General features: G+C 39.8%; 2 protein-coding genes across 4 annotated transcripts in view; both read left to right on the top strand.

Annotated features, from left to right (window-relative positions):
* Positions 1–5713, top strand: part of plin3 (perilipin 3) — a gene marked incomplete at its 5' end in the record, with an annotated part of 11398 nt that extends 5685 nt beyond the window's left edge. The window contains 7 exon segments of the mRNA XM_014002895.1: positions 997–1086; positions 1280–1475; positions 1827–1909; positions 2138–2369; positions 4261–4607; positions 4916–5134; positions 5247–5713. Coding sequence (XP_013858349.1) covers positions 997–1086; positions 1280–1475; positions 1827–1909; positions 2138–2369; positions 4261–4607; positions 4916–5134; positions 5247–5375 — 1296 coding nt within the window.
* Positions 5714–6183: 470 nt separating this feature from the next.
* On the top strand, positions 6184–13859 carry zgc:77486 (AN1-type zinc finger protein 5). Of its 3 annotated transcripts, none has more exons than XM_014002894.1 (6): positions 6184–6327; positions 7387–7585; positions 7773–7884; positions 9658–9785; positions 12231–12338; positions 12756–13859. In XM_014002894.1, exons 2-6 carry the CDS (start codon positions 7426–7428, stop codon positions 12902–12904), a joined length of 657 nt encoding a protein of 218 aa, XP_013858348.1. In that variant the 5' UTR covers positions 6184–6327; positions 7387–7425; the 3' UTR covers positions 12905–13859. The 3 variants fall into 3 exon arrangements, with proteins under 3 accessions (XP_013858348.1, XP_013858346.1, XP_013858345.1); XM_014002892.1 differs by lacking the exon at positions 6184–6327 and adding an exon at positions 6346–6499 and having other exon boundaries at positions 9658–9767; XM_014002891.1 differs by lacking the exon at positions 6184–6327 and adding an exon at positions 6352–6499.
* Positions 13860–14350: the final 491 nt, after the last annotated feature.

Below are 14350 nucleotides of genomic sequence, written 5' to 3'. Positions count from 1 at the left end.
TTCTTTTTTCAGAGTTGTCCATTTGAGTAATTTCTCTTGTTCTGGTTTTCATTTGGAACCTTTTTATAGCATTAGAACTGCAGTATTATGATGTGCTACTTTATATGTAGATAAAYGACATCAGAAGTCCTCTTTGTCTGCTTTACTTCACATGAGCTTGTGAACAATCCATCATCAGCAATAATTCTCTGTGGGTTTACAGATGCTGCCATTATTCATGGTTTTTTACTCAGATTCCAACATGTAATTTGGATTTAAAACCTCTTATGCAGAAAATCAATTCACTAGCTTTTTTTCCCATCAATTTCATTTTAGGTTTTAATCATAGTTACCAACCTTTTTATCATGAGGATAAGAAACAAATTTTCCTGATGTTTCATGACAATGGTGAGGAACTGCTTTGAAGAAATAGACCGGATCTGATTTTTTTGTTTGACTTTCTTGTACAACATGGATTATTAATAGACTTAAATGTAGTTTTAATTGTGGAGTTGCCAAAAGAATGATTAAATAAATTGCCATAAACATGATGTTATTTTGATAGATTATCATTTTCACATTCTGATATGTAATTCACCCTTGATTTACCTCAATCCTAATTTGCCAACTTCTACAACTTTTTCTAGATGTTTGGGCCRTTTTAAAGATGTGTGATCATTTTTAAATACAACTGCAGAGCTGTTCAAAGTCAAYAAAACAAGCAATACATTCCCAATATTTCAATTCTCACATGTAGACCTTGCATGGTAGCACCACGCTGTTTTTTAAATGAATTCCATCCTCTTTGCATCATAGTGTAGACAAATGAATTTAACATGGCCACGTTTCCTTTCTGTGAACGTTAAACCGTGTGACAGGCCAGCGATTCCTGCAAAATAAAGTATATTTAACTTTTTTTTTTTGCCAAAGACTTCCAGGGAGGAAGCTGTGTTTCATCATGCACTCAAAGCAAATAGAGGTGAATCTCATTTTCTKACTGACTGTGTTTCATGTTAGAGATTGAGTCTAGCAGTCACAATGGCAGACAACGAGAAGACTAATGAGACCGGAGCTGCAGCAACAGAAGGGACTAATGAAGAGCAGCAGGTGAAGAAGCACACATCTAACACATTTTCTCACTTCATTTGACATGTCTGATAATTCTTATTCTTGGTCAAATCAAGAGTAATAAATCTAAATGTAATTTTGATTCTTAAGAGTGATGTACAACACACACACACACACACACATACACGCGCGGTTGTGTTAAGTGTTTATGATGGTTGCATTCTTGTCCTAGACTGTTGTTTCACGAGTGACAAACCTGCCGTTGGTCAGTTCGGCCTGCGGGGCAGTTTCCAGTGCCTACACTAGCACCAAAGACAGTGTGCCTTTGCTGAAGGGGGTGATGGATGTCGCCGAGAGTGGGGTCCGAACCCTGGGAGCTGCTGCCAGCACGGGGTCCAAGCCCATTCTGGACATGATTGAACCACAGCGTAGGTTCTTCTTCTCTCAGCAAAATGTGATGAAATACTGTATGCATGCAATCGYAGTACACAAATGTCCAACTCTGAAATGTCCTATTAAAGACAATTGCAAGCCTGTTGCAAAATTAAAAAAGGTGTGAAATGAGCATAAAGTCTGCTTGTTACCTAAGGGTTAGGAAAAGTAAAAGAAAAGAAAMGGATCATTGCACGTAATTTACCAGACCTTTCTTTGAAACTGAGCCATAAATGCAAAACAAGAACCGTTTTTGTTAAGTTGTACATAATTTAATTGCAAATGCTTTCATATGGAATCTTATTATTTCTACATTTTAAGTTTGTTCCTGTTTTTATTTTTTTCAGTTGCAGCAGTGAATGAGTACGCCTTAATAGGACTGGATAAAATGGAAGAGAAGCTGCCAATTCTTCACCAACCAGCAGATAAGGTTAAACTCAATGTGCTTTTGCAGTGTACTAAAGGAAAAAAAATGCAACTTTTGCCTTTTTTTGCTTATGAGCTTATCTAAATTGCACTATTTACCTCTTTATTACACACATGGTTTCAGTTATTAATCTTGTTGCCACAAACCTTATTTAATGATAAAATAAGGGCTACATAGAAGGGGAAAAAAACCACATCAGCACTTATTCTCTTGGCCTCACCCCTCCCTCAGGTGGTGTCAGACACTGTGGGGATGGTGTACCAGTCTGTGGCAGGAGCCAAAGATGCCGTGATGGGGGCTGTGATGGGTGGTGTCGAGCTGACCCGGGCAGCGGTCAGCGGAGGCATCAACACTGTCATGGGCACCAGGATGGGCCAGATGGTCAGCAGTGGGATGGGCCTGGCCCTCAGCCGATCCGAGGACTGGGTTGACCAGAACCTGCCACTCTCTGAGAAAGAGCTCGGTCAGTATACGCACCAAATAAGGAAASCTTTATTAGTCGATAAATAAATGAAAACCAGGCAGCTGTTTACTCCTGAGAGGTAGATGGGAGTGTTCTGAAAGAATGGCTGTGATGGAACTAACAGAAGACCTGAATGGTTAGGTGCTATTCATAGAGAGAACGACAGCACATTTAAATGAACTTGCCTTCTGTTTACTTGGCCTGAATATCACAAACAATTTCCAACACTCACAGCTTTGACACCTGCTACAGTGATGTCATGTTATTGTGAAAACCTGTCATACTCTAAAATAGCAATGAAGCCCAAAGGGACATTCACTGATTGTGGGCTATTRAAAAAWAATAATAATAATCTGCGCATATATATACACACACACACACAATATACCAACCAATGTAATAAACATGTCTCATAAATTATTGTGGAGAAAAACTATAGTCATAGCTTTATGCTTAAGTTTCAAACAAACATGTCGAACCTTTATTATTATGTCCTCCTTGTTGAGAAGCAGAGTATTATCTCTAATGAACAGTCAAAAACAACATTAGGAAAGACTTAAAATGCAAACCCCATAAAATAAAATTCATCATATTCGTAACAAAAGTGAATCCACTTAAAAACATGGGGTAGCTGAAGCCAAACTAAGTATATCATTGATTTAATGTGAACCTGAATGCGTAATAATTACAATTTTAAAAATGTTCAATGAAAACCAAACTTTTTTTTGTTTTTGTTTTGTTTTGTTTGGGGTTGAGCTGATAACTATGGAGCCCGCGAGGGGACTTGGGGGATTTTTTTTCCTTTTGCTTTCCCACGCAATACCTTTGCGTTACCTCGCAAAATTGTTTTGCRTTCCCACGCAAAAGTTTGTTTTGAATATGAACTGAATTAAATCAGACTTTTATTTTGAAATATCCGGTTACCAAAACAGGATGTGTCGCCACAAGAATTGACATTGATGTTGCGTGGCTGCACTGTGTTAAAATATCGGCATATGACATACTTCCATGCGTGGCTGTGTGATATATTCATTCTGAAGCTGAATTAAAGCARTAGGCTAACTCGCTAATGGTGAACATGTGAGTTTGTTAATAAACCGGCAGGCACAACAATGATAAACTACTTTTGCGAGGGAACGCAAAAGAAAAATAATCTCCCGTGTCTCCTTGCGGGCTCCGCAGATGACGCATAACACAATGCAAATAATACATAAGGGGCCAAAATTGAAAACTTAGTCCAAGCCTAGGTTCAGTCTCTGTCAATATTTATTTAAATGGGTTAGCCCTAACAAATTAATACTATACAAATTTTCTGTTTCAAAATTATATAATATGTAGCATTTGGAACATACATACCCAAATGAATAAAGAAAAATATTATATTTAGAAAGATACATCATATTTACGCTCTACCTTTTATTATTTCTTAGCGATACATTTTATCACAATCCAATAAGTAAGTTAAAAAAATAAACGCTCACTAAAAATAAATACGTGACTTCAAAATAATAAGAAAAAGCAGAAAAATCAAATTGAAGTTGATTCTCTGTTCTTTCTACACCAAAATCAAAGWTTACTGAAAAATTCAGACCTAATTTTCTTGGCTTGAAAGCTGGCAAACTGCTGTGAGACGACTGCTCTAAATACAGAGATGCAAACACTAAAACTATTTTACATTTAAAGTGTTATCTTTCGGGCCGAATGGAAGGTTAACGAGGGCCGGTTTCTGCCCATGGACCTTGAGTTTGATACACGTCATTTAGAATGAACATTCCACAACGAGACCTAATTTAAAGCACACCATCAAAATCAAACAGCAGATTAAGAAGRAAAAAGTCAAATTTATAACRTTGTTCGTTCAAACGGTGAAAGTACTGTTTTGTTTTTGCAGCTGCTGTGGCTGAACYGGCCAGCTCTGAGGTGGCCACTTCCTCGGCCAGCCCCAGTTACTTTGTGCGTTTGGGGAAACTATCTGTCAAGGTGCAGGAGCGAGCGCTGGAGCAGTCCCTGGTGAGGGCGCGGCGAGCCAGGGGTGCCACCTATGCTGCGGTGGCTCAGATTACCAGCACCTTCGACCTGCTGGAGCTCACCCGTGACAGTCTGGGTACGGCCAGTCACCAGATCGCAGAATCCTCCGAGCAGCTGCTGCAGCGCTGGACCGAGTGGAAACAGAAATGGGAAGGAGAAGGAGAAGGACAGACTGAGTCAGAACCAGATGGGTCCAAAGGTGACTCTGAGGTCAGAGCTGGGCACAGAACAGAACACATACAGGATAGGACKGATCTTAGATACTGTTTTTAAAACTGAAATGTGAGAAATTTTGTTTCCAAACGCTGACATTCTTTCCTAATCCATTTTCTTAACCTGCCTTTTAAATAAAATGTTATCTGGCTCCTTTCTATTCAATATAAATACATTTTTTTTCTATTTTCTCAACTCTATAATTCACAAAATCACTTTAACTTGCACTAATCTGTGGTATAAATAAACAATCATTGCTTTTTTAACCAGTTTTTTTCCTGCTGTTTGTCTCTTGGTGTTTGCAGCAGCTGGAAAGGCGGACCCTTTCTATGGTGCGTGGTCTGAGTGACCAGCTGAGGTCCGCATGCTACAGTGTGGTTTCAAGTGCCCAGGGTCTGCCCGCCGCGGTCCAGGACCAGCTGACCAGTGCGTGGCATTCTGCTGAAGAACTGCAGTCCTCTCTGGGGAACGCCAGCACCATCACTCCACACCTTCTGGAGCGAAGCCGGCACCATTTAAAACAAGTACGTCACTGAACGCAATCAGCTCTTTTGTTATGGGTAGTACCGTAGTGAATGTTTTAATTACAGTGGAAACATGTGTAGTAAATGAATTATTGCTGTGTACCTGTCTTAGGTTCAGCACTCTATGGATGGTGTCATGGAGTATTTRCTGCACAACACTCCGCTCAACTGGCTGGTCGGACCTTTTGTTGCTCAGAAATCTGACGAAGAAGATGAAGATGTGACCATGAAAGCAGACTAACCCAAACAATTTGACTTGTTCTATTTTTCCTGTAACATTTTGTTTTGTTTTCACTACTAATCTACTGTTCAGTTTGATGCTTTACATCTTGAGCCGAGAAGATATTGACATTACATGCAGTATTTAATGAAAATACTCAGGTAAATTTGAATGTGTGTCCTTAGAGTTAAAATCTCTGTTATACCAAAAGTAYGACATTTCCTAAAGATGAATCCATGTTTGTGATTTCTCTTCAGTATTCAAATCATTCCACAACTGTAAAAAAGTGCACTTCGTTTGTAGTATTTGTATCTGTATGTTGATGGGTTTCTTAAAATCAATAAACTTAAAACACAGCAGTGTTTGTGTCACTCTGGATGRTTGTTTTATTTTAATTTAACTTTGCTATGACCTCATTTTAATTTTAAACAACCATTACAATACATGTACAAATGCATGTAATGTACAGAAAGAAAAAGTGAAAGTTCTATTTTATGACTTAATTGGGAACTGAGAGATATATGTTAATGAGTTTGGTATTTGTTATACAACAAAATTATTGCTAGTTGATTTTCAAAAATGCAGAAAACTTTTGAACAATAGTTTTATTAATGTTCTTGTTTGACAGTGAAGAAAKGATGAAAAGCTGATAAGTCTTTCCTTTGAAGGAAGATGACAACATTTAGAACACCACAGTGAATTAAATTATGCATAATGTTTCGGTGGTCCAAGAACTTTATAAAGGAACAATGAAACAAGGGCCCATTTGAATTTAAAAGTCAGAACGCATGTCATATTCCCATTTCTGTTTGTGTTTGTTGATCTCGCTGAATCGATGAGGATGACGTCATGGTCGTTGTTTCGAATGTCKGCAGCTCGCGCTGGGTAGAAGGCCGCTTGCTTTGCTGAGGGCAGAACTTGTCCAAATCTGTAGCTGAAGGTCGTTGACAGCTACCGGTAGCTCGGATTTCAGGTACCGTCTTCATCCTAGACCACCGTGAGAAGACCCTTGCTACGTGTTACTGGTTTTAAACTCGCCGCGAAGAGCGGCTAGTTTGGGTTGGCTGCCCATGCTAGCACCACAAGCTAACGTCAATCAGCTAACGTTAGCGTTTATTCGCTTCTTTAAAAGCCCAGATTTGTCGGTTAGTTTGGCATCRTCGACGCAGTTGTTTATAATGTTCATTTTGTCACAACGGAAWGCCACTAATCGAGTTTTGTTCTCGTTGTTTGCGTTGGTATGCGGTGTCAGACAAATAAAACGGATATGAGGCTGTTTGCTAATGTTAATGTTTGTTCAGGACGGGGGTTTTCTTCTGACTGGGGACAATTGGTTAAAGTTGTTCAGTTCCRTGTTAAACGATGTCGTGTCTTTGTTTGCCAAGTATTGTGTTAAATAAGAGTTTTGTTTGCGTTTTTGACTAGATTTTTGTGCAGACACGTCTTCTGCTTTTTGTTCCTTTTATGGTAACTTTTTTTCCTGACCGAAACATCTTACATTGCTGCGGAAGAAACTGTAAACATTTTGAACCAGTTTGTGTTTTTACAAACCGTCACTTTACTCCTTTAGAAGAACTGTTGACGAGTTTTTTTAGACTTAATGTTTACACATTACCCTGCTTTTACATTAAAACCGAGCTTACAGATTTGAACACTTCTTACTACTGTACGCGACAAGACGAGCATATATCAAATTTTCTGAGTTTAATTGACATCAGTTTGTTTAAAGTCAGTTTTTCTCTATGCATAACTTTGAAAATAGTTTTCATTTTATTTTAAGCTTAGATTTAGCTGTAGTTTTCTAGYTAAACTCTGTTACAAGCCTTTTCTATTGTTAGTAAAATGGACGAGGTAAAAAAAAAAGACACTTTGTTCTCATTCATTTATCAAATAAATCCAGAATTCAGCTCTGTTCTCATGTCACGTTGCTGATATGTTATTTTATCTGAAGAATGGAAGACAAACACATGAAACAAAATGTATTCAGATGGGAACTAATGATTTAAGCTAACCTATTTTGCCACATTTTCAGAAATACCCTCTCCCAGCCCCCTTCCCCCTCTGTCAAAGCATGGCTCAGGAGACCAATCAGACGCAGGTGCCAATGCTTTGCACTATGGGCTGTGGTTTCTATGGAAACCCCCGCACCAATGGCATGTGCTCTATCTGCTACAAGGAACACCTGCAGAGACAACAGGGAGGGGGCCGGTCCAGCCCTCCAGGAGAGAAAGGTGGGATGATGGGGGATAAATAACTACCAGACATCATACGATTGTCTGRTGTGGTTCTTTCAATGTGGAAAAGCCAAGAATTTGTTTCTGTACAACAAAAGTCACAAGTGTCCTGCAATAACTTTACACCTTATTTCAGGTTTCATAAAACATGTTTTAGACGAGTTTCTTTTCTTTTGCCTCACAGCTGCTACGTCACCATCAGGATCTCCAGGATCAGCCGGTGTGAGCGTGGAGGCCACAACAGCAGAACTCAGTACAGAAGTAACAGGAACCCCACCTGAGGAACAACCAACTAGGTATACTGATGGGCTGCTGGCAGCATTCATAAAGTCCCAAAGGTTTCAGCATAAAATTAATAAGATTAATAAAGTAAAACTACTAGTATCAGGGTTTCCCCTAGGATTTTTTTTTAACCGTGGGAGTGGGAGGGTAACAGGACAACAGGTTGTCAAAATCTGGTTGTTAGCAAAAATCTCAATAAAATTATAATTTAATAAGTAGGATATATTGTCCTGCATACAAAGTGTACTATATACAAATGTTTTCAGTCAGCAGGTTTCAGGAGCTGCTTGAGTAAAACTTCCTCCTCATCCTCTTCTTTGAAATAGAGAGCAAAACTCAACATCCATAAGTTTTCTGCTTACAGGTCAAACATTTTAACTTAAATAGGAATAAACTGTGTACATGATCTTATTAAAGTTACAGGTTAGTGTTCTTAGGACTGAAGACTTTCTGAGGAAAAAGGTTTTTAAACAGCTCTTCTATCATTTTAGTGTTTTCAACTGAGGGGCTTTGATATGTTTATTTTAAGAAAATAAAGCAGAAGGGGAAAAATTATTTTTAATGATTTTTTTAACCAAACTGACAGTTTTCTTCACTAAAATTATTGTGTAATTTAAAGTCACTGAAACACCTGGTTAAGTTTAGAAGTTATTTATTATTAATTACAAACACCTGAAGCTGACTCAAACAACTCTGTGACCCCACCACACACACACACACACACACACACACACACACACACACCCCACCCCGGCTGCGGTCCGCTTGCATCCTTCACCTCACCCACGTGTGATTAATACTGAATTTTTTTTTTCACAAATTACTGATTTTTGATGCTCATTATACACGTAAACGTCTGAAGGGGTTGACATGTGGACTCTGAAGTCCCGGGTAGGTCGGGGCTGCGGTGCGTAAAAGAGGTTCAGCTGCTGCAGTCRCTGCCCCTCAGTCAGGTGATCTGTCGCGCTTTTGTTGTGCTCGTGGACACACGGTGTTCCGGTGGAAATGCTGCGAGGTGCTTTTAGAAATAAAATATATATAAAATGCAACGTAATCCTTGGTGGAAAATAGCTAAGGAAATGCTGAGGACTTTCCTGGGAGGTGTTCACCTGAGCTGAGTGAGGCTGACCMCCCACCCACAGAGACAGAGGGGAAAAAAGGCAGCATACCCCACCCTGCTCTGTTCTGATTGGGTAAAATGTTGACTTTGGTTCTCATTATTGGGTGAAAGAACCGTGAGTTTAATCCCTAGAYGACTTTAACAATTTTTTTTCTCCAGTTTATTTTTACAATGACGAACACCTGCGGTGGAAAACTTTAATCCAGGTCTTTTTTTCTTGATTGTCCAGCGGACAACCGGGAAGTGGGATCTGGTTGTCCGAAACGAAAATGTGTTGTCTCGGACAACCTAAACAATGGTTCTGTCAACCCCTGTTTTACGCTGATTTAAAATTAATAATAATAATAATTAATTCTGAAGGTGTGGCGGCTTTTATTTTGATTTTATTTTAGATCGGTTGCATGTAGGGGAAACCCTGAACATATAAGTTTGTAATTTGATTGAAATGATGAATAACTTTTTATAGATTTTGCTTTCATCAGTTAATTTTATAGGTAATAATGGCTTAACTTTAGTCAAAGACTAATTGTCAATTTTATTTAAGCTGATGTCCTTTTAGTTTTTAGCCTAACAAAAAGGAAATCTCTCTGGCAAAAAAAAAGTCTTTCTGTAATTTTTGTGTAGGTGTACTCTGCTGTGTATTAATTTCTGTTTGTTGTGATTTTAGTCCCAGCTCTCCCAGCCCAGTAACTGAACAAATGACAGCTATGAGCATCTCCCAAGACTCGGGGACCGTGGACTCTGATCGAGTAGAGCCTAAGGAAGAAGAGGTGGAGGGTACGTCCAACAGCATAGGTAAACAACGAGTTGTTTGTTTTCTTACCTGGGCTGCAGGCAGCATCATAGGATTACAGCTCCTTACAACAACATTAGTATTTGGGCCCATTTTGAACTGCATGTCCCTAGCCTACTTTGGTGTGTGAGTAAAGTTCTACCTGGGATGGACTGTAAGAACTCTTAGATTGGGGCCTCCTTCATAGGCACTTTAGTGCATTTTGCCTTTCCAGTAATATTGTGGTCTAGACCAGAGTGTATCGAGACAAGACCAAGACTTTTAGGGGCTGAGACCAAGACTAGTGCCCTAAAACATACAGTATTATGTACACAGGTAGCTTACTTAATATGTGTAGATAAGGACTAAATCTCTTGGTGTAGTTAATAGTTTTGGTACAGAAGCAGATTGCTAACATCACTTACACATAGTTCACCTTTCTTGGTGCTTCTTTTCTAAGTGATGATAAAAGTTTGACCTACCGTATTTTTCGGACTATAAGCCACACCGGACTAAAAGCCACACCTGCCATTTTTTTTAAATAAAAACCTGCGAACATTTGCATATAAGCCGCACCGGACTATAAGCTGCACCCCCAACATAAAAAAAACAGTACATCCAAAATTGTCGTCAAAAAAGTGAATTCAACATCAAAACATAAAAAGCAAACCTTTAGGAATTAAAGTTCAGAGGAATACGATTCATTTAACTGACCTTATTTTGGTAGTTTTCTTTAACAGTTTCTGGTCCAACAAAACGTCTCATCGTCCTCCGGCGCACTGAAACCATCAAAGTCCTCTTCTTCAGTGTCGGAGTTAAACAAGCTGAGAAAAGCTGCGTCACACAGCGGTATCTGTTCAGTGTTGCTTTCTGTGTCGCTGTCCTCCCGGGGTAATGCTGGCTCTGAAGCTGTGGTGTCCTCTTCACGTAGCAGTCCAGCCTTTCAGAACCCATTGGTGATGGTGGACTCATTCACTCTGCTCCACACTGTTAGGATCCACTGGCAGACATCAGGAAATGACGCTCTTCGCATTCGGCCAGTTTTTGTGAATGATTTATCCCCGTCAGTCATCCAAGCCTCCCATTCAGTCCTGAGTGCTGCTTTAAATGCACGATTCACACTGATGTCCAGGGGTTGCAAAAACTTTGTTGTACCTCCAGGAATAACAGCAGGAATTGAGTTTGTTTTCTTGATGGCTGCTTTCACCGAATCCGTGATGTGGGCCCGCATACTGTCCAATATCGTGTCTGTCGAAGATCCGTCGTGTCGTGTCTGCTACTAGCTAAAACAAAATGGCGCCACACCTCCGGCTAAGCTGGCAGAATGGTCGCTCGGTTGTCGACCGGTCGACGCGCCGTCACGTGATTGTTCGGCGTTCGTTTTCTCACTGACCTTTCATAGTTCCCCCGAGAAACCCAAAGCCTAGCTGCTGGGAAAGCCCTCCCGCTCCAGCATACGTCACTCCTTCCCTGGGGAGTGCAATGCTGAAAAAAAAGTCYGCGGCTCTTCACTCGACGTTTATCCACAAACTGGTCCTGGATTAAGCTCCAAAGTTTTTTTTCCTTTCTTTTTTTGAAGCGAGTGGTTGAAGCAAATGCAGCATAAGAGCCCCCTGGTGGCTGAAGAAAAAAATCCATGTATAAGTCGCACCGGACTATAAGCCGCATGGTTCAAAGTTCAGGAAAAAAAGTCGTGGCTTATAGTCCGAAAAATACGGTAGTCTCCACCGTCTCTGAAAGTGTAGCACTGCTGAATTTCTCCTGGATGTTGCTTTTTACAAATATATTATTTATGATTTGACCAAAATCGGTCTCGAGTACTTCAACACTGCTCTCCAGTTTTTCTCACCACCAGGTGATCCGTTTACAGTTCAGCTAGGTCTGGGCCATGTGGCTGAAAAATATTTCCCGGTATAAGCGTTTCATATCAGTCGATAAAGATAATTATTTTGCTATTCTTTTGTTTATCTGTTTGACGTAAGGATCAGGAGAAAAAAATGCTGATTAATAAACTGGTGATGTGACCTTTCCTCTTTTATCCATAATTTCCTCTCGAGCTGTTGCACTCATTTTCTCCTTTCACACGTCGCTCTTTTTTTTAAAAGAAATTATGAGGTTTGGTGGTGAAACATGAAACTGCTGCTGCGCATGTTACTCAACAGGTTGTAGTTTACCGAAGAGTGAGTGAGTTAGTCGATGCCACCAGCCTTGCCCTGTAACAGGTGGAGCAGCTAAAGTCTTTCCTCTGCCTGCATTCCCCAGAATGCCATGCAGTTCTGAATCGGCGTTCGGTGAAATTGTCAACATTAAATTGAATTGGACAAATTTTCCATTGATAATGATCACATGTCTATCACAATAAATTATATTACTGCTGTTGAATCAAAGAATACTTTTGCCGTTTGATCTGTTCATCTTTAACTTAATATTTTTTTGTTCTCTGTTCTACTTTTTTTTTCTGACCTCAGAGTCTGTGGGGGAGGGAGCACAAGCTTCTTCTGATGGTGACCTAACTCCCGATAAAAACAAGAAAATAAACCGCTGCTTTTCTTGCCGTAAGAAAGTGGGCCTTACTGGTGAGTAAGGAAAATATTTTGAACACTTTCACACTAATTGTGCTCGTGTGAATGGACGCTGTGATTCATGGGTGTGTAAATCACAGCTTTGCTTACCTGGAACTCATAACATCAGACCCTTCATCTAACATATACGATAATCATGTCTTAGTTTTGTTTGTCACAGCCACACATTTGTGTATAAATCTAAATATTGCCATTGTAGTTCATTGGATTTAATATTAAATATTTACTGTTGGATAATTGACTCAGATAAGGCTTTTATTACAGGTGAAGCCAACAAATCTCAGTTTGCAGACACCAGTACAACAACCAGTATGCAGCAGTTAGCATTGTAACTGTTTTTCACATAATTTGCCTGTTTGACTGGGTTTTTTATTTGTTTGTTTGTTTGTTTGTTTTTCCTCCTCACTTTAGGTTTTGACTGTCGCTGCGGTAACCTGTTCTGTGCCATTCATCGTTACTCTGACAAACACGACTGTCCATACGATTACCGAAGTGCAGCTGCTGCGCGCATACGCAAGGAGAACCCCATTGTCGTGGCTGAGAAAATTCAGAAGTTATGAGGACTAAAGTGCAATGAAAGGTCTCTCTGACTTTGTGAATTTGAAGAATAGCAACTTGGATGGAAACACCTGAGATCATGGCTTCATTTGTTCATGGTAGTGTGAGGCGGGCGGGCGGGCTGGGTGGGTCGCAGCAAAAAGTCAGGACATTTCCCTTACTAGCTTCTCCCTCTCTCTGTAGTTGTGTGTGTGTGTGCGTGCGTGTGTGTGTGTGTGTGTGTGAGTGAGAGAGTGTGAAAGTGAAAGTGTTTGGGAGTCAGAGAGAAAGCAGTAAAGGCCTGGTGGACATTTGTGTTGCTGTGGGGAGGGAAGCCATTTTATTTTAACCCCCTTTTTTCTCTCAGTTTGAAGACATTGTGAATTGAATTTTTGTCCAACACATGTAGGTAGTTAAATTTATTTAAGCATGAAATGTGCCACAGCCCAACAATGACAGGAATATACCAAAAGGGTCTAAATTAGAAGATAATAATTTCACATATTGGACTTTTTTTAAGGGCTTTAGAAAATTTAAACTCTTTCTTAAACAAATTCTGTTAAACTCCTATTTCATAGATTTAGATTTTGTTTTTAATCTATGGGTTATGACACATTGAACTTCAAAGGCTCAGCATTTTTTCCGATGTCTCTCTATATCAGCTTGTAAGGAAATTAGGTGCATGGATATTTTCTGATCGGGAAGGGTGAGGTCGACGGAGAACCTTGACTTAACTTGCGTGATTGAATTCTCTTTTATTTCCTTTTTGTTTTAATGAGCGTATGACAGAAGATCTATATTAATATATTCTAGTTAGCTTGAATTGTGTGATTGCATTTTATTTATTTTATATGGTTTGGTTGGTCTGTGCTGGAGGATTGGCGGCATGTGTCAGCAAATCGCTTAGATTTACACTTTTCATTTATATTTAAGTAGTTACATCTTAATCGTGTAATCATGGAATTTAAAAAAAAAAAAGAAAAAAAAAAAAAGAACAAAAGCAAAAAAATATACAAAGCTCATTCATAACATAAGAGTCCAGTTCAGCTGTAACAATTAAGATTGTGCGGTTGAAATGTCCAGGTTGGGTTTGCGGAGACAAAGCACAACAGAGCGTCAACTGCAGAGCACAAGCTCCCTGCTTGGTTTTGTTCAGCATCTTGGGTCATTTTTCAGTTTGTGTTTGAACTGTTCAGCGGACTTTGCAGAGGAAAAATGCCTTGAGTTGTTGTGTTTTAAGTGAAGTAATGTACTTTACTTACAAAAGCCTTGTTTTTCGGAGTCTAGAGTGAATCTCCRTGTTTGTTTTTTTGTTTTGTTTTCTCTCCAACCACCAGCAGACCACTGAAGCATGCTGAATGAAAACTGACCTGGGTCGCAGTTCCTCTACACATTACCATGCGTTCTGCTCAGCTACAGTACAGATTGTCGCCGTGCTGTGCCATGCCCCCCCCCCCCCCCCCCCCCCC

The sequence above is a fragment of the Austrofundulus limnaeus genome, unplaced genomic scaffold, assembly GCF_001266775.1.
Source record: "Austrofundulus limnaeus strain Quisiro unplaced genomic scaffold, Austrofundulus_limnaeus-1.0 Scaffold15, whole genome shotgun sequence".
In the NCBI taxonomy this organism is placed as follows: domain Eukaryota; kingdom Metazoa; phylum Chordata; class Actinopteri; order Cyprinodontiformes; family Rivulidae; genus Austrofundulus; species Austrofundulus limnaeus.
The sequence above is the reverse complement of the archived record's forward strand: the minus strand, read 5'-3'. Positions and strand labels throughout refer to the sequence as shown.